The 27,109-nt window shown below is 41.6% G+C and overlaps 2 protein-coding genes across 10 annotated transcripts; both read right to left on the reverse strand.

The window, feature by feature from the left end:
• Positions 1–144: 144 nt before the first annotated feature.
• c16h15orf39 (chromosome 16 C15orf39 homolog) lies at positions 145–12,909 on the reverse strand. 7 transcript variants are annotated; one of them, XM_029522083.1, is made up of 5 exons: positions 12,777–12,907; positions 11,361–11,453; positions 10,398–10,490; positions 4,364–7,649; positions 145–2,026 (listed from the first exon to the last, which is right to left on the reverse strand). In XM_029522083.1, exons 4-5 carry the CDS (start codon positions 7,605–7,607, stop codon positions 915–917), a joined length of 4,356 nt encoding a protein of 1,451 aa, XP_029377943.1. In that variant the 5' UTR covers positions 7,608–7,649; positions 10,398–10,490; positions 11,361–11,453; positions 12,777–12,907; the 3' UTR covers positions 145–914. The 7 variants fall into 7 exon arrangements, with proteins under 7 accessions (XP_029377943.1, XP_029377945.1, XP_029377947.1 ...); XM_029522085.1 differs by lacking the exon at positions 11,361–11,453 and having other exon boundaries at positions 12,777–12,909; XM_029522087.1 differs by lacking the exon at positions 10,398–10,490.
• Positions 12,910–18,264: 5,355 nt separating this feature from the next.
• On the reverse strand, positions 18,265–26,918 carry ppcdc (phosphopantothenoylcysteine decarboxylase). 3 transcript variants are annotated; one of them, XM_029523848.1, is made up of 5 exons: positions 26,740–26,918; positions 25,321–25,416; positions 24,896–25,024; positions 24,619–24,787; positions 18,265–19,432 (listed from the first exon to the last, which is right to left on the reverse strand). In XM_029523848.1, the coding sequence occupies exons 1-5, from the start codon at positions 26,878–26,880 to the stop codon at positions 19,344–19,346; spliced, it is 624 nt and encodes a 207-aa protein (XP_029379708.1). In that variant the 5' UTR covers positions 26,881–26,918; the 3' UTR covers positions 18,265–19,343. The 3 variants fall into 3 exon arrangements, with proteins under 3 accessions (XP_029379708.1, XP_029379709.1, XP_029379710.1); XM_029523849.1 differs by lacking the exon at positions 25,321–25,416; XM_029523850.1 differs by lacking the exon at positions 24,896–25,024.
• Positions 26,919–27,109: the final 191 nt, after the last annotated feature.

The raw sequence follows: 27,109 nt of genomic DNA on the forward strand, positions 1-27,109 counted from the left end.
TGGTGAGACGTTAGATAAAATACTGCACCATGTTGGTGCATCATTGGGAATATTATATATATATATATATATAGTAAATAATTTCAAAAGTTATGTTTTTCTTAAATATTTGAAAAGTCTTCGGGAGAAACACAGTTACAACAATGAAAAAAAAAATACAAACCTTTATTTGAGACAAAGAAGTCATATTTTGACAATTCAGTCTGCAGAAATCTTAGAAAAGCATACATCTATTGTTGACGGTACGTAAAGACACATTTCATAAATGCCTGTCTAGCTTCAGCTACTCACACACAAAAAATACAACCACAATCCTGATTGTAAAAAAAAAAAAAAAACTATAAAAATAAAAATGTGTGACAATTGTAGACATGCCTGAGACCTTCAATGTTCACCAATATACATGGATAGCACTGCCTTACAGTAAAACTTCATGTCATTTGCTGGTTTTTTTATTATTTCTTAAAATGTAAAAATGTACTAACTACCTTTTAACTAGAAGAGTGGATAATGGCTTCTTCAAAAAATGTATAATATAGCATTTGTTTCTAAAAAAGCACTTGGGGGATTTTAAGTTGTTTGGTATGTGTGTTTTTCTTTATTATTATTTAAATTAAACACAACAAGGCCACACATAATCACAATCTTAATTGTGAATAAACAAAAAAGCTGTTGCCAGATCTGTCAAAGACAAGCGCTTAAAGACGAGAAAAGATGCTGCAAACTGTCCGTACCCACAGACTGGTCCCGTGGCAATAAAGTGGCAGAAATTTTTAGCTGACCTTAACATGAGTAGAAAATTTGTGCCCCAGAGGACGGATTTATATTCAGGACTTGTCAGCCTGTTTTTGGCGAGAGAGAGAAAAAAAAAAATAAAAAAATAAGTGACCTAAAACAAAATTGGCGTAGCAATTTCAGTCTTCAATTTTGAGCCAACCTTTTTTATAGTCAATCAGCAGCTCTAGGTAGTACTTCCACTCTGGCTCGCTGTCATATCTGACCTCAAATATGGTTTTGAGAGGATTGGTGTGGGCCTCGTGGATACGCAGAACCTCTCCTCGATACCACACTTCCGATTTGTCATCCTCTTCATACAGATGGTGGATCCTCTTTCCCACCAGGTCTGGGTAGCACAGTCTCATGGCCCTCTGAGCTCTCTGGACAGCTGAACGCAGCACCCAACGCCTCCTGTGTTCAGCGCTGTGGCAGGTGGACAGGTAGGGACAGTACTTGATCTTTAAGAGTGGTCTGTGCTTTCTCTTGGAGGAGCTTCTGAGGGGTCTTAAGGCGTGAGAGAAGCCGCCTGTCCTCTGCCTCTGTGTTACTTTGGGCGTCCTCCGGTGAAGGTCCTTCTCGTCGCTAACATCTCCTTCCACATCCTCCATCTGTGATCGGGAAGCATCGGTAAACATCCCTGAGTCTGACACTGCTTTGTAGTGAGCCTTTTTTCTTTTGAGGCCTTCACTAAACATCCTCCTCAGTTTGAGAATCATGCCTGAACAGTTCTTGGAACCATCTATTTTAGATTTGGATTTTTCTGGCGTGGGGGACTGACTACCGGGTTGCAGACTGGAAGGCTCCTGTGTTTCTGTGTCACTGTGAGTTGGAGAGAGCTCATCAAACGTCAAAGGACATGTCCATGAATTGTCAGAAGAAGGGCTTTGTAGGATGAGGGAAAAATCCTGCTCCATCATCACACCGTCACTTGCCCTGTTGCCGCTCTCCTCAGAGTGTTTGGCACTCCAGTTTTTCTTGAAAACTTCATTCAACACATCTCCATTTACTGTGTCATCACTCTCTTCCTCATCTGACAAACTGTTGTCTAAAAACATGCGCCTTGAGCTTCTCTTTACCCTTCTTTTGGTTCTATTTATGTTCGAATGTGATTTTGGTTCCTGGGCCTCCTGATGTTCCAGCGGGTGTGGCTCTGGTGGGGAGACCAGCGAGGCAGGGATGTCTGAAAACACAGAAGTCTCCTCACTACTGTCATCTTTTTCTCTGTAAGCAGGATCGTCCATATCTAATCCTGCAACACACGGAATATAATAAAATAACAACAGGTCAAAATAAACACAAAAGTATGCCAGATTTTTTTTTTAAATGGTTTCTGACAAAAAGAGGAATGTAATAGTTAAGGAGTTAATAAGAGTTTAGTTTGTCATCAAGAAAACAGTAAATCAGATAAGAGGGATGTTCAGGATTTTGAATTAAAAAAAAAAAAAAAAAAATCAAAAACCCCAAAACAAAGCATGTTTCCCCGAGAGATGAAAAAACCAGATAGCACCTACAAGGTTCAACACCTCCACGCAGGCTGGCAAATCAATCCTCCCAAAGTACATAGCCAGCACACAACAAAGAGAAGCTAATTCTAATGATATCAGCAGATATGGTTATCAGACAGCATGATCCAACACCATCAAAAAAACCACGCACAAAATAAAAACTACCTTTCTGAGACAGAATAAAAGCTGTGGGTGTAGACATGAAGGGCTGGGGAAAAGCCAGCTGCTACAAGTGATGGTGTTGATCAGGGATTGAGGGAAAGAGTAGGACAAGGCAAATGTTCAGATACCAAAGTCAAGCCCTCCCAAACTATGTCAACTGTGAATAGAATCAATACATTTTGTAGAAATTTAGAATAAAATCCAATTTATTCAGCAAATGCTTGTGACAAGCAAAATAACAGCTGTCAAAAAGGAAACAAAGACACTTAAAGACAAGTCTGACAAGTTCTATATGAATTGGAATGTCAATAAAATTAGCAAAGACAACAAAGCCAACCATGAATTACTTCTAACAAGTACGGCTTGTGCTTGTGTGTAAAAGTGAGCCATGTAATTCAGTCCCCACCATACAAAATCCTCCAGTGAAAATATGAATTAGTGCCGCAAACGTGCAACAACACAACATAGATAAACTACAACTAACTGACTTTTGATGATTCTTTTATTTTTTAAATGAAACTATACATGTTCATATCTTAAAGGACAAATTAACACATTACTGAGTTTGCCTTAACTGTAACACGCATGTGAACAATTCATGCGCCCACTCTCTGACTACAAAGCCCACACTGATGTTCACCATCTCTTCAAAACATAAACTGCTGTCCGATCCCCAGAGTTCAAAGTCTCACCCCCCCCCCAACACCACCACTTCCACCATCAACTGCAAGTTGCCACTTCCTTCCTCCATCCTCCATCCATCACTCTTGAAGAGCTCAACTAATGCTCAACCCCCCCCCCGCAAAAAAAACAAAACAAAACAGAAGGTCAGTTTCAGTTTGTCAGCTTAGCAACCTTTCCTCCACCCACCCAAAATCATACAACTGATTGTGCTCTGTTATTAAAAGCTAGCAGAAACTATTTCTTCTGTCTACTAAGGAAAAAAGGCAAAAGGTAAGTGAAATTGAGGGACAATAATACACAAAAAAAAAAAAAAAAAAAAAAAAATACCTGGACTCTCTTTTGGACATCAGGTGAAGTTGATTCTGTAAAAAATAAATGGATTTTATATTGAATATGTATTATTTACTTAGACTTAATCTTTACAAAAAAGGGCCATTAATGCAGAAATACGACCAATAAAAGACTGTTTGATCATAAAGTTAGATAGCTAACAGTCAAAATATGATGCCTTGCATTCAAATCCAAAAGAATCAGTAAATCACACATCTTAGCAAGGGGGATTTGAAAGAAAGAACAAATGTTTTGGCAGTCAAATTGCACACCTTTCAATCATTTGTAGAGAAACAAGTATTCATGTGAGAAGTACTATCATGAATTTCAGTGTGTCCTGTGATCGATCACAAGCAACAATCTGGGCAACTTCCAAGTCATTGTTACATAAAAGAAGAGCCTCTTTTAACTCATGACCGAGGTGAAGAGTTTAAATTTCATCACTGACTGATTATTTTCACTGTGCTGAGAATATGGATGATGCTGCGCTGGAAAACACAACAAGCCCAAGAAGTAAAAGCTTGAAAAGCTTTCGGTTTGTATATACATGCCCCTTAAATAACTGTCTACTAGCCATCTATTTCCTGTCTTCTTCACGAACATTTGTGCGCTTCAGTGTTAGTCATCAGTACTGGTGTCCAACATACCCCCATTCGATCGTAACACCTCTCATTTTTGTATCTCGACAGTACTGAGAGAGACAAAATGTCATAATACCAACTGGAGCAACTTTCATTTGGAAAAATAGATGAAAATACATTTTAAGGATTAAAGTAACATGTTTGCATTTCAACATTTCAATACTGCAAAGTCTGTTTCTTTCATTCCTTTACTAGGCAAATGTTCAGTGCACTGCACATACTGGTCACATGGCCTCAGCACGTCAGAAGTAAATGCACACTCACCCAGATGTTTGCAGACACAGGCGTAGTGCAAAAGGTTGACCACATCAGCGTAGATGTCAGGAAGGTGTTTGAGCGACATCAATCTCCTGAGGCGGGACGAGCAGGCTTGCTTATGAAGCTGGATGAGGATCTTTTCTTCCGAGAGCGTGGTGGGGCGCAGCTCCACTTTGTGCTCCTGCAGGACCTGGTCAATGAAGCTGCCCTGCACCATCGGAAACAGGATCTCCTTCATCACCAGCATGGGGAGGAACACCGCCCCTGTTCGCATGACATGTGGGAAAGGCGAGCGCTTCTGGATGGTGTACTCCCTCAACCTCTCAAGGACCTTATGGAGTGCTGACTTGATCTCCTCATTGAGCCACACTTCTCGGGCTTTTACACCCAACAAACACGACACTTTCAGGACTTTGGTTGATGGTGATGCAGGTTTATTAAGTTCCAATTCGGACAACCAGGTTCTGAGGTCCTGCTCTGAAGTGGCAAACACAGCTTTGGATACTAGCTTGCAGAGGAAATGGTGCAACTCAAGGAAATGCTTTCGGACTGGAACTTGGAGGTTTCGTTTCGGTATGAATTCAGTTACGGGCTGCGCAGGTGGCTTCTCTGGGGCTTGACTGGGGATGGAATGCTTCATTTCGGGGAGAATGATTTTGTAGGTGGAGAGTTTTAGACATTGAGGAGGAATTTTCTTGAAATGTATCTTTCTCTCAGATGTCTGAGTTGTGATAATGGGTTTGGATTGGAGAGTAGTCTGCACCTGTTCGTGAAGTGTGTGTGCATCATCCTGAGAAGATGAGTTCATCTGTGCAGTCGATTCGGCAGGTTTGGACTCCCCTGAAGTGCCATTTTCTTCTGTTAATGAGAGTTTTCGTTCAAGTTCATTTGGTTCACATTTCTTTATGACCAACATGGGCTCACTGTCAGATGAAGCAGTCTCTAAAGGCTCTTGTTTGATTGTGACTTCGCTGTAGTCCGTCTGGCTGACAGGAGACACAACAATTATATCGGAATCTTCTGCATCTATGTTTTCCACTTTAATATTTTTGGGCTCAGATATTTCTACAATGGACTTCTCTGATGGAGCGTCTGGACAGATTTCTTTGGGAACTGAACGGACAACAGACTGCTGCTTCTCTTGATCTGGCATTTTCTGCTTTATGTCCAGCTTGGTTTTGTCTGCACATTGCTCCAAAGACTGGACGGTTTTATGAGGTACTCTGCCTGGAAATAACACTCCAGAGGCCTGCAGGTATGCTTGGTATGGTGCCAGACTAAAGACATTATCAATAACTGGCATAGGAGGGGAGTCTGTTTTGTTTCCTACTTTGACATTCTCCATTTTCACCTTTTGTCGTTTCTTAACGAGTTCCCCTTCACAAAAATTCCTCCCTTCTTCTTTTATTTTGTTGGGAGGAGATGAGTGAGAGAGACTTCTCTTCAGGCACCCTTTAAGACTGGTGGATCCTGAACTGGATACGGGGCTATTGTATTTATTTCCTGTTACAACAGAGGGGGAATGGATAATTTTTCTGACATTTGCACTGTTACTTGCAGCTGTGTGGATGCCGTCTGAACTGTGACTGGGTGACCCGGGAAGCCACGCTGCTGGTGTAACAGGAAGGGGTTTTGGCTGTTTTGGGCATGTAACCTGGGCATCACAGGGGGAACGGTCCACAAGTCTGTTCATGCTCAAGCCAGCCGGAGGAAGGATGTGCCGGTCTATATGTAGGCTGGACAGTGGGGGGAAAAATCTGTTCATTTGAATGCTGGTTGGTGAGATGCCAGCTTGGCTCATATATCTGGCAGGACTGGTTTGGTCCACACATAGGACTGGCGAGGAAGGTTGTGACTGGTCAATATTCAGGCTCATGTTGGCCTTGTCCTTATGCAGATTAGCTGCAGAAGCCCAGGAATGATCAACTTTTTGGCTGGATGGGGAAGCATTTGTGCTGCTTCTGAGAAAACTAGGTGGCGTGTTTTGCCTTTTAAGGGGTGCTCCAGCTTGTCTTGCATTTAAATGATATCCAGGGACTGCATAACATGGATAGTCAAACCCCTGAATAAAGGAATGGTTGGGAAACATTTCAGTGTTAGGCAAGGTCAAAGGAATTTCACCATGAAGAGACTGAGGCACTAAGTAATGTTCCCGGGGGTTAGAGGTTGTGCGTTTACGAATTACAGGGACATCATCTCTCTGCTTACTGCCAATACTTTTACACCGCGTGCTGTTTTGTACCTCCTCATTTGCCTGGGGGTAATAAAACACTGGATGCTGTGTTAGTTGGCCATATATGGACATGGGAGAGCATTCCTGATAAACCTCTGAGGTCATATGCTCATATGTAGGATGGGAGGGGTTTAGGCTGGAGTAGCCTCTGGGGGGAGTCTGTAACCTGTGGCTCTGCTCACTTAATGAGCCGATCAGTTTTGGGGTGCAAGGGTAGCCACTGTAGTTTGGATCAATCATAGCAGGTAAAGTCCTCGCTGCACTCGGGCTGTACGTGTCCAAAGCCATCCGCTTCACTGGTTCTGCATGTGGCTCAAACTGTAAACCTCTCTGCTGCAGCAGTTTATCCTGTACCTTCGCCTGAATCGGCGGTCTTTCAGCGTAGTTAGCATCAGTTTGCATCCAGTTGTGCTCATATACACTCTGTGGTCCTCTCTGAGAACCAGGCTCCACGCTGTATCGTTTTCCTCTCACACAGCCCAGTTCATTGCAGCAGGGATTGTGCCTGTAAACCGGCTTAGGAACCGCAAGGTAAACAGAGTTTTCAGATGTAGGAGAGGGATTCTCACCTCCAGTTTTTTGTTTTCTACCAGCCACTGATGTAGCAGCTGTAGGACTGCTACTCCCAGGACTTTTAGTGTATATGGTAAAGCCCTGTTTTACTGCAGGGTGACACAGGGACGAAGAATGAGGATGGCCTTCTTCTGAAGAACTGCTGTGTTGCCTGTAAAGTATGCGTTTTTTTCCCTCCGTGCCAGAAAGGTGACCCATAGGACCCCTGCTATCAAGCAGAGTCATCTCTGGGGTAATCCATGGTGAGATGAACCCTGATCTGTCCTTTGTTCTGGGGTCATAAGCCATGTAGGACCCACTGTACTGCAGTGAGTGCTTATCTAGGAAACCAGACATAGTTTGTGTTTTTGACAATCCCGTGGCTGCTATGGTCCCATCAAATAATGGCATCCTGCTTCGAAACACTGGATCACTGAGAATCTGCATTGACTGGCTGTTCATCATGTAGTAACCTTGCTATGGCACAGCACCAAAGTGGCTCCAGATCTAAAAACAAAAATACAACAATTAGCCAAAGCCATAATAATAAGAAATGTGCAAGATACATAGATATCCACCTCTTTAATTCCCTTAAACACACTCTGATGCCAGGCTGAGGTGGCAGGATGCTGTTGGGGATACTCTTGTGACGCAGAAAGTGATTAGTATCGAAGATCATAGAGTAGACAACAAAGAACTAATGCCTGGCTATTTTCCAATAAAAAAAAAAGGCCTCACCACTGCCAAAAATCCATGTTCTTTATGCAAAGACCATATCATTCCCATTTCACATGTGGCTCACATTAGTGAAGGTCTCAAAGAGCCTGTACAAATACATAGGAATGTGACCTTACATTCTTGGAGGCCCTATAATAGAATATATGATAAACTTCAAGGATGAATAATAACAATGAGTATTTGTCTTATGTTTACAGTACGTAACAGAAAAATACTTTCAACACTTCAGTCATCAATAGATAGCAGCTAGCTTAAGGAAAGATCCTTTAACCTTGACAGATCTTGGGGTTGATCATATGTGTATCACACAGACCCAGCCAGTACACACTCCTGGAATAAAAATGCAACACAAGACAAGGAAGGAATGCTTTAGGAAGAAAATTTAGAAAAGAGAGAAATAATGAGTAGAAGTGTCCTAAAGACAGCTACTGTCATAATTGCTACACATTGCAATAAACAAACCAGCTATGGTGGTGCAGCTTCCAGCATTACGTGTGATTGGAAACAGCCTGCACTTCAAGGCCATTGCAACAAATGTGAGAATTATGATGCGACTCAACAAATTATTCAAATTTGATGCATTTTCAGGGTACCATAAGGGTCTGACTTGTTTAAGAGCTCAACTTCTGCATTAATAAATATGAACTTTTCAGCCCATTTACGACACTTTACATTTTGAATTCATGTGCTGAAGCCCAGCAGGACAGAAAACTCTCTATTCTGCATTTTGTCACCGCAAGCCCTTTGTCATACCATAGTTCCTTTTTCACTCACTTCTCCAATGAAGGGGTGAAGCTTTTATTTTCATTTTCAAGTAATTTACTGGTTATTTTGTCAATTACAATTTCCCATAACATATTGCCAAACCGTTGGGATGAATTATCTCACAACACATGAATCAATAAATCAATGTATTGCTTTTGTGCTGTAATAAATTACTCCACCCTGAGAAAAAAAAACAAAAAAACGCTAAAATTTCTGAGAAAAGGTAAGGAAGTATCTAGGAGAAGTAAGTTCTGCTTGCTCTACAACTGCAGCTATTTCAAAAGCAACACAGCATGTGGGAAGACATTATATATTTGACATATTTATGGTAAGTGCATTTGAAACAGTGGCTGCTTCTCCCATCTTGGTCTATTAAAGTACTTGCGGAAAATAAAAAAAATGACAGACTCAGTGTCTGATCAGGTTAACATAAGGTGCAAGGCATTAATTGTGTTGTTTGCGTAGAGAGAATTACTGCCCTCCAGGTAATACGCAGGACGTCCATATGTGACGTCCAACTTCACATCTAGAGATTCTGACTTTGAGTCCTTAGCTAAGGATGCTTCAGAGGGCACAGGGACTGCATAGTTTCCACAGACCGGAAGGCCAGCATTAGACATGCAAATAGGAAAGTAAAGCATTCAAACTTTTGTTGCTCATGGAAGAGCAAATATTCTGAAGAAAATAGGTCTCAAGAGTCTTCGAAGTCTGATGTGGATGAAGTTTATTCAAAATAGAGGAAGTATGTGAACAAACGGCTGAGTGGACCGGACCCCGGGGTCTGAGTTCACACTGACTACCAGCCCTGAAACACCTGATTATATATCCCAGAGGCCCCTCCTGTCTTCTCCGAGGCCACAGCCCATTCTTTTAGAATTTCCATCTTTTCATGAGTTTGGGAGTTTTCTTTGATCTAATGGTGGCTTGAGTTGCTTGACCTGGTTTTTTCCTAAACATCAAAAGCACTGTGTGGGATGAGCGGATTTTCAGACATCATGCACCTGTGCGTGAGCAAGTTTTTGGATATGTTTTCCGACACATCAAAGACATTGTGTAGGTTGTGTGTAGCTACTAGTGGCCACCTGGCTTCCGGAGTTGCCACACACCACGCAGTTGGAGTACCTGTTATCAGTCTTTATGTGAGCCTCACTGCACTTCTCCAAATCATCTACAGACCTCTGCTCATTCTACTGATATGGGCTGTAGCCTCTTTGAATCTACCGGTGCATTGACACGACACATTAATTGTGCTTAATATAAAACACAATGTGCACACCATCTGACCCCAAAAAAAATCCCACAACACTACCCAAAGGGTGTGCCAAACTAATCTTGATTTATGGGGCGACTTAGCTGTCACAGGGGACCCTCAGAAATATTCCCCATTCAAGGTGGACCCCAGTTACACTGAGTCACAAAACAAAATCAAAGTTATGTGAAGTTAATCTTTACGATACACAGGTCCATGCCGTTGAATCATATTTTCAAACTTCAATTAAAATGCTTATCCATTCATCCATCTAACCCAGGGGTCAGCAACCTTAAACACTCAAGAGCCAGAAAAGAGATCACTGGGAGCCACAAAACTATTTTGACATCTAAAATGAGGATATCACTGCATATATTGTTTTTTGCCGTTATGCTTGCTTTTATTGCATTTATGAAATCAATTATTTGCAAATACAACACTCAATATGGATTTGAGTCCTCTTTGGATGTCTGAAATAAAAAGCCAAACTTAAAATTATTCACCTGCAGCAAACCAAAACTGCCGTCAGCTTCTGCGGGCCCTCAATCTTTTATTATCATCATAGAGTGTACTGGAGCGAGCAGTCATCTGTCAACCTGAATAGAAAAAAAGACTATTTCACTTAACAATGTAAAATATATATTTGCAAAATAATAGCCTATTAAAGTATTTATTTCACTTGGTTAATGTGATTTTTGCTCCTGAACCTCAGCATCTGCACATCAGGGCTGTGTGACGTCACCATCACCGCGACATTTGACTTTTTGTTGTTTGCCAATTTCTCACCACACATTAAGCAAACTGATAAACAATTCTCATCAGCAGTGAAAGCAAATGAATCTTCCCACGTATAATTAAAAGCTCAGTTTTCTTCTGAAACTCTTCTTTTCTTGGATTTATCCATGGTAGGCCTACCTGGAGTTGAAATCGCGCGCCGGCGGGTGTCGCAGGTCGGCGGTTATGACGCATATTTTGAGCGACAAAAAAATTAAACGCGTTGTATTTTAATAATACAAGACCGCCATAATCTTCAAATTTAGAATTAATTTTGAAAAAAAAAAACCATTATAAAATAAAATTTTAATTAAATATGAATTATTTATTTTCCAAAGCCACAGGGAGCCGCAGCAGAGGGATGGAAGAGCCACACGTGGTTCCGGAACCGCGGGTTGCCAACCCCTGATCTAACCCTAACCCGGAGGAAACCCACGCAGGTACGGGGAGAAGTTGCAAACTCCACACAGAAAGGCCCCAGGCCCAGGAACCGAACCAGCAACACTCTTGATTTTTTCCCGACAAAAAGGGGAAAAGGCAGCTAAAAAGCTGAAGCTGACAATCTGGGGCCAGTGACTGTGCAACTGATCTGATAAAAAATATATATATATCAGTAGATTGATTGATCAGATCATCTCAGACTCGTGGTACCTTCACCATCAGTGTAAATCCCAGCTATCCCCGGCATTTACCTCTATAAAATGAACGCATGCTCGTCTCTTATCTTCGCCTTTGTCAACAGGCTGAACCTGAAGGCACCGCGGAGTTTGTGCTACACAGTCAACCTGGAGAAAGAGACAGACAGATGTCCTTATCATCAGAGGGATTCTTCTGCATCTGCAAAAGGCACAGCATTTACAGCACAGTTTTTTTGTTTTGTTTTGTTTTTTTTTTTTTTTTTTACTGAAGGCGTTCTCCAATTTTACCCTCCGGACCAACAGATCAGAGGGCAAAACCTCCCAAAAGCTCAGAGCTGAAAACATAACATCTGCCGGCGTCACCTCCAGACTCTGTACACAAAGCTGTGATACAAATTATATCAGCCTGTGACACATCTGCAGTCTGTGGTAAACTTTCTCGTTGTCAACAGCGCATGGGCCTCGTTGGGGCTAAATTCAGGCTCGTGACAGCACACTGGGCCACAGCGCTCAGTGATCTTATCGCTTCATCCTGTTGACACCTTTCAGAGAAGCACACAGAGGCGGCTGATGCGCCAGAAGCGCCGAGACTTGTGGTTTGCGTGCAAAAGGTGTTTTCAACGGTCTGAGAGCCGCGCGCTCTCTCAGAGGCGCGCGTGCGTGCGTGCGGGTTTCTGTGTGTGTGTGTCCCCCCGCACTCCCAGATGCGTAGGGTTATGGTGATGGAGGGAGAGAGATAGACAGACTGAGACTTCCGAAACTAAACCGTCCAAACTGACAGCGAGCCTCCAAACCACGTGGGAAAATAAAGGCTGGAGCATATCCCTGCAATAAACTATACAACACTTTAGTCCGGCTTTCAGAGTTAATGTTCCCCTAAATAAAGATGTTAAACGGCGTGGGTGTTTAGATTAAATGAAAATAAAAATTAAAAATAAAACCGCATCAGTTGGTCTCAAAGTTACACACACACACAAAAAAAAAAGGATTAAAAAGTCCAAGTATAAGAAAAAAAAGGAACTTGAAGTTTTCATAAAGTTTCTTAGCCTTTGTTGACAGTCAGGTGAGCCTTTGTTGACAGTCAGGTGATTTAAATGTATATATATATATATATATATAATTATTTTTTTTACCAGGAGTAACATGCAGACGCAGATCATTTGACATTTATGTGGCTGCGCTAGACTGACGGGACATGAAACAAGTGATTTCCCCACAATCCTCAAAGGCGTCACGGCGCAGCTGAAGTGAATAAAGAGCCACTGTGGGTTAAACAAACAGCGGCCCTGCACTGTTTGCAGGGACGCGTTGATCGATCTGCCCTGATTAAATAGTTTCACATGCCTTCCTGGAGGACGCGCTGGAGGGTTTGATAACACGTCTTTCCCTTTCTTCCTCCTTTCTTTCCTGTCTTCTAAGCCGCAGATCATTTCGACACATGATGACTGAGCACTGAAAGACTTTTCTTACCTCGCTGCAGCGGTGACAATTAAAGATATCCACAACGCCTCCATGAACACACAGCTTCTGAGGAAACAGGGAATGGTCTGGCTTCTCTTCTGGTTGGTGGACTTGTCAGAACGGATGCGCAAAAAAAAAAACAAACTAAACAACAACAACAATCAACCACTCCTAAAAAAAAAAAAAAAAAAAAATCCAAACAAGTGCTGCCACTAAGTTTGGTCAATTCTGCCGGAGTCCACTCGGCTTTTGGAGAAGTTAAAGTGAAGAAAAGACAAAAGGGAGGAGGAGGATGGTCCTTGGTATATAGGCGGAGTCACACCCTCTGTCTGTCCGCGGCTTCTACTCTACGTGTGATGTTTTCCTGCTGTTGGGCTGCTCGCTTTTATTGGCTGTATACAAAGTCCGGCTGTCAACTGGCTGCTACTGCTGCCAAAAAACATCAACAACAACAACAACAACAACAACACAAGCATACACGCGTGCAACAGCAGCAGTTTCATATAGGCTGAGGTTCCACTCTTGTTTCTACAAATAGCTCCTTTTTTTTTGTACTTCACCCCGTGGAAATTAATTTACAGTCCTTTGCAAACACCCGAAAATTTTCAACATTTCCTCTCTTGACATTGCTGCCAACAAGGAGTAAGGCTGTACAAAACGCCCCGCATCATCAAGAGAATTAATGATTCAGTGGTAGTCTGATGTAAGCATTGTCACGTGTTCATTGAAAAACACACCACACTCAGTCTTTCGGTACAACAAATACAGTCCTGTATGTACAAAAAAAAAAAAAAAAATAGAAGCAAAATCTTAAATAAACCACAAAGTGAATGAGTCAACTATGAGTGCAACAGAGTATGTGCATTTTATTTTGTGAAGGCAAAATCCTGCTGTGAAAGTCAGTTTGCTGACCTCATCCTGCTGTAGTTAATGGTTGACCTCAGTTGACTAAAGTTGAAACCAGGTCAGGTGTTCTCCCTCTCCTCATTGATTATGTTCTACATTTTAGTCAGACCATGAGCAGTGACATAAACAATTACACTGTAAAAGTCAAGTAGTCATGTTTTGCTTCAGACTTTGCCCATCTCAGCACAGCGAAGGTACAGAAAATCCGGCATCGCCACCAAAATAAAATTCTTCCACTTTATCATCTGAATTAGTTCATTTCTTGTTGCACTTGCATCATACTGGTCCCTCGTCACCTGTGAGTAGGGAGCCTAATTTGTGGCTCCCGCAGGGCTGCCACAGTTTAGTCTCGACAAGTTGGTGGCTTCCGTCGGTCCCTGTGGCCTCACAGGTAAAGAGATGTTCGTCAAGAGGTTTGACTGAGGAGTGGAGGCCGCTACGTTTCCCCACAGAGCACCCTCACATCTCCCCCATTTCCAGTTACCATGGCATTACAGCTTAAGGCTAACCAACACAAGGCATCGAGGGGTTAACAGTGTGCCATAAGGGTGCAGTGACAGACACGTCCAAACACAGAAGGCAAATGATGCTTTAGACACACGCAGTCCCGTCATGTGATACCATCTCTCGTTCGCTAAAGCACAAGGTCAACACTAACATTCTGCAAGTTGAATTCATTTATATGGCCTATGATTCTATATTGATTTTTTTTTTTTTTAATGGCAAATGTACGGTGTGAATTTGTAGTGTGAAAACGTGCGTGTGAAAATGCCTGCTGAGCCCTCAGTTAAGGACAATCGGGAATGTGGGGCCAGAAGGTACAATTACAGGAAGGTGTGAAGACTGCTGAAAGTCAATGAGGAAATAAGGAAACGTGGGAGTCCCTATCTTGAATTTTGGAAAGTACAGCAGAAACCATTCATGGGCGATCAGTTTCTAAATATGAGTATTACTTCGGGGTGTTCAGTTTCTTTTTCAAATGGACCCATCTGAATCCAAAAGCTCTAGTTTAAATATTATCTGCGAGATGACCTCTGCCAGTCACAAGGGCATTTGCAGATTCACTCACAGCACAGTGAAGTATATGTGCAAATGAGCTCTGAGCTCAGAGCTCAGGTTTTGACAATCTTTTATACCAGTTTGTGGGTTACATTATCAACACAGTGCTACACTGTCATGCTTTAATGCAGAGTTTATCTTTGAGCATTCTTGGGTACATTGATTAAAGCTATTGCAAGTAGCAGGTTACAGACAATAAAGAAGAAAAACATCATGCTTTGGCTACACTTGCTGCGTGGACCATGACAGATCAAGTAAAATATCTTTACCATCATGTCCCATTAGCTGTCAGTTGTTAGAAATGTGTTTGAGAATTGATAAAGACAGGCAGAATACACATATTAAACACTGTAGAAAAGCGTAACACACATCTTGGTGGTAGTTAAGCCGCTGAATGATTATACAGACTCGGGGGACAATTTGATTATCTGCTTCATTTAAATTGACCTGTTGCCTCTCATTTCCTGGTATAAATATCAGCAGCATATGCAGAGTGGGCATTACAACTCTGTTGAAGATTATCTCGCTCTGTGAAACTTCCTCATGTTAAATATCTAACATAAATAAACACAGGAGAGTAGAGTAAAGACCAAGTAAAGAACAGATCAATCTAAACGTCTGCAAGGTATCCAAATGAGCTCAAATAACGGGGCTGATAACATGGGTTACATTTTCTGTCCAGAGGGATTACTTTCTGGATCCAGAGGGGTTACAGTGACTGAAGTGTAGTAAAACTGAGTAGTAAAAGAAGGGGGCAGTTCATTTTTACACCCAGCAGCATATATTGTGGCACATACCATCCTGAATAAAAATGGTACAATACGTCAACTCATGTGAGAGAAATGCACTTCACTAATTTCTATTTGCCTCTGAGTGAATCCACAAGATGTTTACCACTTTTAAACATCTGACCGCCAATAGAGCGAGTTATGGTGACACGGGGAACAGAGCTGCTGATCTCTCAGGATGTCGTTTTCTGATGAAACCTGGTTGAATATTCCCAGAGGCCAGAAACTGCATGTTGAGCCTGGAGACTTCTTGAGTTAAATCAGACACAGGGGATGCATGTTCACCTGACATACGCACATTAGCACAAGATGTTATGTGTAATGTGTATTTCTCATCCAATGTTCTCTCACTGTAAACACACATACTGAGCACTATGAATTAAATCCACTTCTCACAAAAAAACAAAACAAAAAAAAAAACAAAACAAAAAAACTGGCGCTGCACTGGCATTTTCAGTTTTGGAAGTTAGAGAGTGGACAAATCTATTTTAAAACATCCAAAGAGCTACATACTGTAAAGGGTTATCTAACACAAGCCCTAACCTTGGCTGAATGAGTCTGAGACAGCAATGTAATGGAATAAACTACAAACTATCCTCTAGCTTTTGACTCTCTCACTTCCCTTGGAGATTTTGAAGATTTACAATAAGCGAGAGGTAGCTTATTGTCTCTCCTTTATTTCCTGTTATAGTCTAGTCTGTCAGCTATAATGAACTGTGATCTATGACGTGATGGTCTTTCATGCCTGTTGTGTGTTTGTCTTGTTCTTAGGTCTGAATTATGTAACAAATATTTGAGGTATGCAGTGAGTGAGGGCTGTCAGGTTGGAATCCCTCTGGCATGCAAATGGTCGTAAATAAGAACCATTTGTCCCTTTGCACTTCTTGTAGAGTGGAAAAAGCGACACTGTTATACTGTCTATCCATCTGTCAGGTTGCAGGGAGATTAGGGCCGATCCCAGCTGATATTGGGCAAATGTCACCAGCAAACCTAAATGTGCATGTCTGTGGCCTGTGGGAGGAAGCCTTAGAACTCAATCAGAACCCAAAGGAAGGACATGGAAACTGCACACAGAAAAGCCCAACGCCTGAGATTCAGACCCAGAAGCTCCTTGCTGTGAGGCAACAGTGCTGACCAATCTGTATACTGTCAATAGGCTATTATACTGTATCGAGACCACAGATCATTTCAATGTTTCTGTATAATCTAGAATATTTACATTCAGAACTCATGCTACCGCCAAAAATTGTACAGGTCTGTATGTTTTCCGGATGTTTGTCGGGCTCTCTTGAGAAGTCTGTCTGTCACGTTTCAAGTTGAGGTGTGGATTTGAAAATAATAATTCAGTCAGAGTTCATAGTTGTTAGTTGAGGTTATTGTAATTAGCAGACCAGTAATTGGTTACTAATAGTGTAATTAAATGGGCTGGAATGTTGCTGGCTCACTTTCTTGTAAACCTGGAGCCTAATCAGCTTTAATACTTATCTTTGTCAGCCTTTGCTTACAACAGTATTCCTATTTGAATCGGTGAAATTCTCAACCAACACAAGGTGAACCGACATTTGATGGAGCGGAGAGCATGATGATATTCTCTGCAAAGCTGTTCAGAAAGTTCTTAAACAGAAATTTAAATGACAGGAAGATCGGTATGTTTCTTCTTGAAACGCAAAGCATTTCTAAGTTTCTAGTTCACACTGCCCCTGACTTCAGGCTATCTGTAGTTTCGATGATTTGACCATAGTGGTGAGAACATGCTGTTTATTACCTCTGGGCACACCTGCAGACTGCGCACTCCCACAGCGCTGTCAAGGCTGCAGTGACACTCCCCTCACCAGTGTGGCTGATGTAACGTGCCTCTGGCCTCATTAACAGAAACGCAGCAGCCAATAGCAGCAGGACAAGTTATGGTTCAGGGAAGGATGCTTCTCGTTCGACGAGCCATTCACGCTGCTCCATGTGCTGCAACCTCGACAACTCAACAGTAACATGCCCCTGGCTATTTGCAAACCAAATCCCCCCCCCCCCCACCTTTCTTGGATTTTGTGGGAACACTGATAAACCACGATAAAACATAGCTCTCTGGTCGGCATAGAGAGAATAACACGGGCAGTACAAAATTAGTCTACACTTTGGCCATTAAACAAGTACTTAGATACACGTTGTGAATGTGAGTCAAATTCTTGTCAGACAGTGTCAGAGTATCTTAACTCTTGCCTAAACGTGTCTGACATGTTTCCTCTAGTGGAAATTAAACAAACTGTGGGATAGAAGAAGTTGTCTGTATATTTATTTAAGCTGTCGCGCAAGAGGGCCAAGTGACCAAAGTGACAGTTAGCAACTTCAGAGGAATTGATGAAGGGGTCATCCGTACAAGAGCAAAGAACCATTGGTTACATTCAATAAGCAAGCAGCTGCATTGATAATGAATTAAGAACATTAAAGGACATCCGTCTGAACCCTTTGGCCATTTCCCCGTCCTAACTGGATGAAGGCACATGTCCAGACATACGGGTTATTTGGCATGTGCATACAATATCATTGTATTAGGAAATGCAGTTCATTACTTAAAGGTTCAATTTTTTTACTAAAAAAATCTGAGCAAGACTAGTCATGGTTACTCCAAAGTAGAAGATTCAGAATATCAGATTATTGTACTCAATATAGGGTTAAATATGAAAGGATAACTTTTACACCGTATTTCCTATATAAGTGTGGCAGAAGAGAATAACCTTGATTACCACCTGTGAGATTCAGTTCCTTTCAGTTTATTACAAGTAAGACCATTGTTACAGCCTGCTCCTTGTCACTGTTAGTGAGAAGTATAACCAAATAGTATAGCATAAACAAACCAATGTCAAGTTTGCTTCCTTGACACAATCCAGACGGGTAAATTTCACTTTGTTTGGAGATGTAGGGATTTAACGAAGATAAACATGTCTTACACACAAATGTGAACTATGGCCTCCATCACTTTTTACCACTGGTAGCATTTGGTAAAAACAAAACAAAACAAAACAAAACAAAACAAAAAAAAACACACACACACACTGGGGAACAGCTACCAGCCCTTGGTACCTTGTTTAAAAGTTGATGTTTGGGAAAAAAAAAAAGACTGCCAGTGATAGCTAATGGTCACTGAACCAGAGGCATGCATCCCTCTGCTGTCAACTTCATGTATTGTGCTGCTGCATTAAAGTCAGCCTGTCAAACTGTATCGTGGGAATAGACTTTCCACTAGTTTGTCTCATAATTAACCCCATAGGCACCATAACAGCTGCTACTCAGCTAAAATCTGAAAATGCTCTTGATGGTAAAATTGATGGGTTGATAAACATGTGCATTTAATGATTTTTTTTTTTTTTTTTTTGTATTAGTTCATTCGAAGACGGCATTGTTCATTTCAACTGCTTTTGCCCTTTACCTCGATGACCTTGATGTGATTCCTATTATAAAATTACAAGGAACTTCTAAGCAGAATAATGTGACTACAATCCCAATTGGGGAAATTCATTATTTAAGTTTGTCAAACTGTTTGTCGATTGGTACCATTTCTTGGCGAACCCCCCCCAAAAAAAAGGACATACATTTATATTAATTGCATTTTCAGCATAATGAGTCACAGACTAGACAAACAAAATAAAGGTGTGTGTGCTAGTCTGCCCCAACAGGTGCAACAAAACTTATCAAACAATGACATGCCACTGAATGACTTCCAGTACACACCTACATAATCCCAAAGAAAAAAATTAACTAATCACATTCCGGGAACAGGCCATGTTCATATTTTGATTGGTCACAATCAATATACGACACAATGTGGCATTCATGTTTTCTCCGATGACTTATCTGGTTTCTGTAGATACTGTTTGATAACACTGACAATGGTCGACACCTCAGCCATGGCACCTTTACCTGCAACAAAGTGAAGAGTTACTTGTTACACAAACACCTACAGGGAGGAATAAATGATCTGTAATTACCAGAAGGCAATGATTTTAATAAGCATGGACGACTTCTCTTCTCCAGGGTTTGCATAGCTTTGTTATCACTCTATTTTGTTCCCCACTTACCTGTGAATCGATGAGACATAGCATTGCCAGGAAACTGGTCTGTGCTTCATTTAGCTATGGCTTTGTGATTAGAAGTTGCTTTCAATATTTCCTTGATATGTGAGACCTTGTTATGCATCACTGTTATATTCTTTTCAAGCGCCTTGCACACTCATTGCATCAGAAAATATTGGTTGTTTCAACATTTACGGTGATAAGTGAAAGCTAAAAAAAAAACAAAAAAAAAAACACAAAGGCTCCTCAAAAACACAACTGAGCAACTGATTAATATCAAAACATGAGCTGTTTGGGCTACCATCACCTACAATCCAAACCATCTATGTGAGATGGTGTTTTTAGTGGCAGGCACTAGGAGACTGGTTTTGGTTCAGGGAAACTTAACAGAACAAAGAACTGAGATGTCCTTAATGGAATCCTGTGTATCAGATTCACCTTCAAACAGGATAAATGCCCCAAAGCTCACAGTCAAAACATAACAGGTGCAGTTTAAGGACAATTCTGTGAATGTCCTTGAAGAACCCAGCGAGAGCGCTGAACCCAATCACACCTCTTGGAAGACATCTGAAAATGTCTGATCATTGCTGCCAGAAGAATGGCAGAAATTACACCAAGTAGTTTCAAGGATTCTTTTCCCTTTTCATAAAATGAATAATTTACAACCATTAACCAATTTATCAAATTTTGGCATAAAGCTGGAACATAACCATATATTAAAAAAAACTTAAGAGGTCTGAATACGTTTGATAGAAGCTAATTCTTACATCTGATTCCCCACTAAGACAGTTTACAATACCATTTGACTCTTGAGATTTTAAATCAAGGGCACAAGATAAACTCAGACTCAGTTGAATCAGCCATAAAAAATGGTTAGACAATGGTCTCAATTCATGCTAGACTTGGAAGGGTGCCAAGTAAATAAAGTGAGCGTACGTATCACATTAATGAGTGTATATTTAAAACAAAAAAAAAAAAAAACCCACAATACACACCCAGCCATTGTTACATTTATAAGGTGTGCCATCTCTGTAAGGAGGCCACAGCATTGCAGTCCGTGTGTTATCATGTGAACTCATTAGTGATCACAAATGTGCTGAGCAACCCTGCAGCTGACATGCTAATCATGTTTATCTGGTCTTCAATTTTAAGGATTATTACAGGGCAGAATCCCTTGTAGGCTTATGAAACACACTGAGCAGGTTCTTATGCCCTCCCACACGACAGACCTTTGCTGTTTCCTAAGATTCATGCAGTCTGCTGCTCACTAGTCACGTTTGTTCTGCAAACTGGGGACATCTGCCCAAGACGTGTTCTTGTTTTTGCAGGTTTTTCTGCATTTTAAGCGTTTATTGTAAGACTCAACGGCTGCCCTACACTGTGTGAATTGGCGATGGCCCCACATCTTCCGCTTATCGGTCTGAGGCTACATCTGTGTGAAGATAACGCTCAGTGGGGTCAGCTGTTGTGCACAGTTTGCTTTCCTTTAACCCTCCTGTCGTGTTCGGGTCAAATCTGACCGATTTACAACTTAAAACACTCATAAATATTGTGTTTTCCATCTGATTGCCTCAAGGCCTGATGATATCCTCCACACTACGCACTTGAACATATAAAAGTGATGATCACCTCTTTCATTGAATTTTGAGTGTTTTAATCAACCTTGTTAAGCCTGTGGTGTTCCCGGTCATAAGTGACCGTCGTGGGAAATGAATGGGTATCCAGACTATATTCATCCATCAGACAGAAAACATCCCCATACACACCACCCCAGCTCACTCACTCACACACGCATTTCAGACTGAACAATGTCTTCTGTGCGTACACATCTCTTTCCCGCGCTTATGTGCCGATCCTCCCATGTGAACCAACTTCCCGATGAAACAATGTATCATATCTTCACACAGATTAGACAGGTGTCTGTTATGTGAACCCATCTCTTTCCCACGCTTTTATGCCTATCCCCCACGTGAACCACACCTTCCAGACTAATCAATGTATCGTCTTCACACAGACCACATATATATCCCATGATGTTTGCCTTGCACTCCTTTTACTCTGAGCACAATGAGTAGGCCACTGACCAAGCGGTTCTCTGTCGAAAAGGTTCTGGTCCGGCTTTTTGAACATGATGAAAAGGGCACTGAAACTGAACCAGAGATAGAGGAGGATGTCTCGGAAGTGGAAGACAACTTAGATTTTGATCCAGACTTTGAGGAGACTGACCAGTCAACAGATGGAGAGGGAGAGGTGAAATGACAAACTGGCTGCCATCAGAAACATTTGGGACAGGTGGGTGGAGCGCCTACCATTTATGTACAATCCAGGCCCTGACGTGACAGTTGATGAGCGCCTGGTTCCTTTCAGAGGTCGCTGTTCAGTCAAGGTGTACATTCCAAGCAAACCAGGGAAATATGGAATAAAGATCTGAGCAGCATGTGACGCCAAGAGCAGCTATGCCTGGAATATGCAGGTATACATGGGGAAACCCAGTACTGGAAGGGCCGAAAGAAACCAGGGCATGCGTGTTATGCTGGACATGACAACCTGTCTCCAAGGGCATAATATCACATGTGACAACTTCTTCACATCATATGCTCTTGGTCAGGAGCTGCTGAAAAGAAAACTCACCATCGTAGGGACAGTGAGGAAGAACAAGCCTGAACTCGACCAGAGGAAGAGAGGCACTCTCATCAAAATTTGCTTTCACTGTCACACACACTCTTGTGTCATATGTTCCCAAGAAGAATAGAAATGTCATCCTGATGAGCTCGCTACACAAAGACGCCGCTGTCAGCACCACAGAGGACAGGAAGCCCCTTATGATCCAGGACTACAACAAGAACAAAGGAGGCGTTGACTGCCTTGATAAGGTAATGTAAAGTTTCATCCATCATGCATTTTATTTTATTTTTATTTATGCATTTTTTGTATGAGAGATTCAATATTGTTCCCAATCTCTTATTTATTGTTCCTTTTATTGCAGCTTACTGGTACATCCACCTGCAAGCAAATGACAGCCCGCTGGCCTGTGGCACTGTTCCACAACATCCTTGATGTGCCGCATGTGCTTTGAACGCACATGTGGTGTGGACAGCCATTGACCCAACCTGGAATCAGGGGAAAAGTTTGAAGAGGAGACTTTTCCTAGCAGAGCTGGGGAAAGCTTTGGTGACTCCTCTTATTCAAAGGCGCCAGCACATTCCCTGCACACCAGTCTCTGCCAGTCTGGTTAGGAGTGTGCAAGCCCCAGCCCCAGCTGCTCTCCCCCAACAAGAACATGGGCAGAAAAGGAAGCGCTGTGAGCGCTGTGCCCCTAGAGACAATAAAACAAGCCTGAGATGCTGCAAATGTGATGCCTATGTTTGCAAGGCCCACTCTGACCTGAGTGTCACTTGCCACTCATGTGCATGAATTCACGTGCACGTGCGCGCGGGCACACACACACACACACACACACACACACACACACACACACACACAATCATGTTGAGTTTGGTCTTTCGTTTTCCATTTAGTTTTTACATTACATGTTCATTTTGTAATACATTTTCAGTGCCTATTTGTATTTTCACTGCAGTTATTTTATGTCTAATTCTATAAATTCATGTAAAACACTACTTTGAGACATTGTTCACAGCTAAAGAATGTTGAATAAAAATTTGGTGGTGAAAAATGTTTTTTGTGCTAATTTAAGAGCAGTTAAAACAGTCAATTTTGACTGGGAACATTAAAGCAAGGGGCGGGAAGAGAACATGACCGGAGGGTTAAAGGTATTTTTCTGCCTCACAATTACTCCTTCTTTTTCTAATTGTATGGGGAAGCACTGATTTTTATATATATATAAAATATACATATAAATATATAATCCTGGCAACCTGCCTGCTGCATTGCATCCCCTAAGTGGAATATGCCTGGAACACGTCCATAGTCATCCTAGGGGGCTCAAACTATTCTAGGCCCCAACTGTCAAACACTGTTCAATGCTGCCGATGAATGGTTCTAATGGAAGCCACAATTTTCTGTCATGAAACGTCATTTGGAACATGGCTCACCAGTGGGGTCTTATTGTCTATGTTTGCTAAAAAGTGCAATAATGTGCGGGCACTACTGTGTGGGGTAGGCCACCCAGAAGCATGGCCACAAGGTATAGGCGCTCTGCTTTCTGAGTAGCAGATGAATGTGGAAATGATGGTCGACTAACTTTAAGTTACTCTAACAAGATATTTCGTACACACACAATGAGGGCAACGCTGAGCAAAAAGGTGTGGTATATTTGTAGCAATCAAGAAAAAATGCACATACAATGATTTGGTAATCGAAGACAACATGCATTCTTAAGAATGTTGCCTTCATACTGGTGTGTTTAGCAAAGGAAATGATCTAAACAGCACGGTAAGTGGTTGGCTGTGTCTGACTATCTCTGTGTGTTGACCCTGTGATGGACTGTCCAGGGTGTACCTCCAGCAACCCCCACCCCCCGCAACCCAGAAACAGATAAGCGGTTGAAGATGAATTAATGAATGACTACTCTAAACCAGTTGTGGCATAAAGTAATTAATTATTTCATGACATAGGCGTGCATGGCAAATTAGATTATGGCCTAACAGGAAAACCAGGATCTCTGAGACAAGCAGGAACATGCTAGTCTGGAAAGAAACAGTTCATTGAAAGGCTGCTTGAGGCTGAGCGAGTCAAGTCCCATGGACTCCAAATTTAAGTCCCTTCTACTTAAGTGAGGATACGCTACTTTGAGGTGTGTGAGCAAATACTTAACATGCAAGTCAGAAGTTAAAACATGTATCTGAAATTAGATTAAAACATTAATTCTAAAATACCAGTTTTTATACAAATGTGTCTTTTTCATCTCATGATTTCATCTGCTGATTTTACAAAAAGTGCACTTGAAGAGTTTTTGTCTTATAAGGTAAAAATTTGTTTTTACATGACTTGTATACTTAATTGTCCAACCAACAGCATTGTGAGATTTTATGAGGCTATTGAATGTTTTTTTTAAATTGTATTTAAACCCACCTTCATCTCCACACACTAACGTCTTAGCGATGCAGGGTATTTCCATATATCCAAACTCCTTCAAACTGGATACTTGCTTTGCTGTTATGGGATGCTGCCACATAGCTGTATTCATTGCAGGGCAGAATAGGAGAGGTCGACTGGTATCCCATGCTCTTACCACACACGTCTGCCAACATACAAATCAATTAGAAACTACTTCCAAAGAAATCATATAGTGGATTGTTATTCACTGCAACAATCTGTAGGTAATCACATAAAAATGTAGTGTTCTCACCAGCAGATTATCACAAATGCCGCTAGCAATCTTCCCAAGAGTGTTAGCATCTAGGGGGGCAATGACAAATAGATCTGCCCAGCGCCTTAGCTCAATGTGTAGCACAGGGTCAGATCTCTGTGTCCACATCTAGAACAGAGACATACTTTTCAGGCACCCAACAAACAAGTCACTAACTTTTTGACTTCTTTGGAATCCACAATATCTTTTCTCTGCGTGACTCCTCACTCGGGTAGTTTGTTTCAAAATTTGCATGGGAACTGGAAAGTGAATACTTAGCAACTCATGCAACTCTTGGAATTCATACATTTGTCATTATATCACAAGTTACAAAGGGTTTATAGGATAGTGACTTTGCACAGCGAATTAATGGAATGTTTTACTTGAAATACAAATACTAGGAAATTTGGCACATTCATTGTTACCTCCCACTCATCCTTGTCACTGTAGATTTTTACTGAAACTTCTGCGGGATTGTAGAAGTGCTTGGCATGCTCCGTAGTGACCACTCTTACATCAACCTAAACCATAAAACAGAACCATGACATTTACAAGGGTTTTTTTAACAGCATTTTTTTTCAAGATCCTGTCTACAGTTCTTAAGAGACAGGAAAACTAAAGGGAGAAATAAATAAATACAATCAAATGATCTTAATTTGATAGAGTAATTTATGGGCCTTACACTTAAATGTGACTTGGCAACGCAGAATTGCTTGGTTAGATGTGAATGGTGGATTGTACTTTTAAAATCAAGCATCACCCCAATTAATTGGCTATATTAAAATCATATTAAATCTCCCTGCTCAGAATGTATCTTTGGAATAAAAAAGGGTTTCACTTTAAATCAGATGAAATGCCAAGTTGCACATCAATCAGAACCTACATATCCTATCTACGGGGGAAAGTGTAAACGATGACAAAGACAGTTCAGAAGAATATGAAATGTATTGTTATTGTCTCGCAAATATGATAAAACTGCATCTCCCTGTATAGCCAGGCATTACTCCATGATGCGCAGACATAATGTTGCGCGTTGAAATTCAATTTTAAACAATAACCTAGAAACTGTGTATCACATCATACCTTCCTTGCTTTCAGGTTTTATTGGTTACATTGTTATGCAGTTTGTGCTGCTTCTGGTCTGGTTTAATTCCACTGTACTTTGTGAGACCTTATGATAGCTACTATAGCTGAGAGTCAATAACAGCGCTGCAAGTCGAAAAAGGAAGCACAATAAGAGAGTGCTGCTGCTGCGGTTGTTGCAACATCTCCATCTTGTGGCCAAAGTCCGCCCACACGAGCTCTGCCAGGCAGAGACACGCTTTCAGACACATGGACAGAAACTCTGCAAACGTTCAAACGGACAGTCCTTTCAACATAATTACAGAATAGCTTTAATTTATAGATTCATTTAATGTAAAGTGCAACAAGCGAAAGATTGACATCTAAAGGTGTAACCCCCCCCCCTCCGACACTTAAAAGAGCTCAAGCTTTCTCAGGTAATTCACCTGTGCACAATTGTGTGCACAAGATACAGATAAGTTGTTTCAAACATTTTAAATAATACCTTCGTGGGTTTAGTCTGCGTCAGTGCTCTATAGTCATACAATCTCTGTTACAACACACCTTATTTTCCTCTACACAAAGTTGTATCTCTTTGTCTCTTGAGTTTGGTGTCGTTGCCATACTGGGTACGTTGATCAAATTAGGTATGTACCAGATTCCAAATATTTAAGTGCACCAAACTTTACTTTCAAGTGTGTAAGACACAGAGACAGGCAGGGGGCATGGTATTAGGGAGCAGGCTTTCAATTAAAATATAATAATAACAATACAGAGCTCACCCCAGAGAGCTGAAGCAGCTGAGAGACCAAAAGAGGTAGTTTCAGGGCTGCAACGCTTCCCGTTACGCCAACAAGAACACGGAATGTCCCGCAAGATTTTACCAATTCAGTTTTCAGACACGCAACCTCGTCCTTTTGCATGTTAGCATATCAACAACAATTTCCGCTTGAGCCGTGCCCTCTCAAACCACCTACTACTTCCGTAAACACTCAGTTCGCCGCCAGCCAATCACAGGACACCACAACAGGCGTAGCGACGTCATCAGGTGGGAGTGCGACGTCATTACGCTCGCGGTTGCTGAACGCGCGTGTTCACAGAACATTCTGGTTAACGGCAGGAAGCTGCCGGAACCGATCATGAAGAGAAGAG

Source organism: Echeneis naucrates, chromosome 16, assembly GCF_900963305.1.
Source record: "Echeneis naucrates chromosome 16, fEcheNa1.1, whole genome shotgun sequence".
In the NCBI taxonomy this organism is placed as follows: domain Eukaryota; kingdom Metazoa; phylum Chordata; class Actinopteri; order Carangiformes; family Echeneidae; genus Echeneis; species Echeneis naucrates.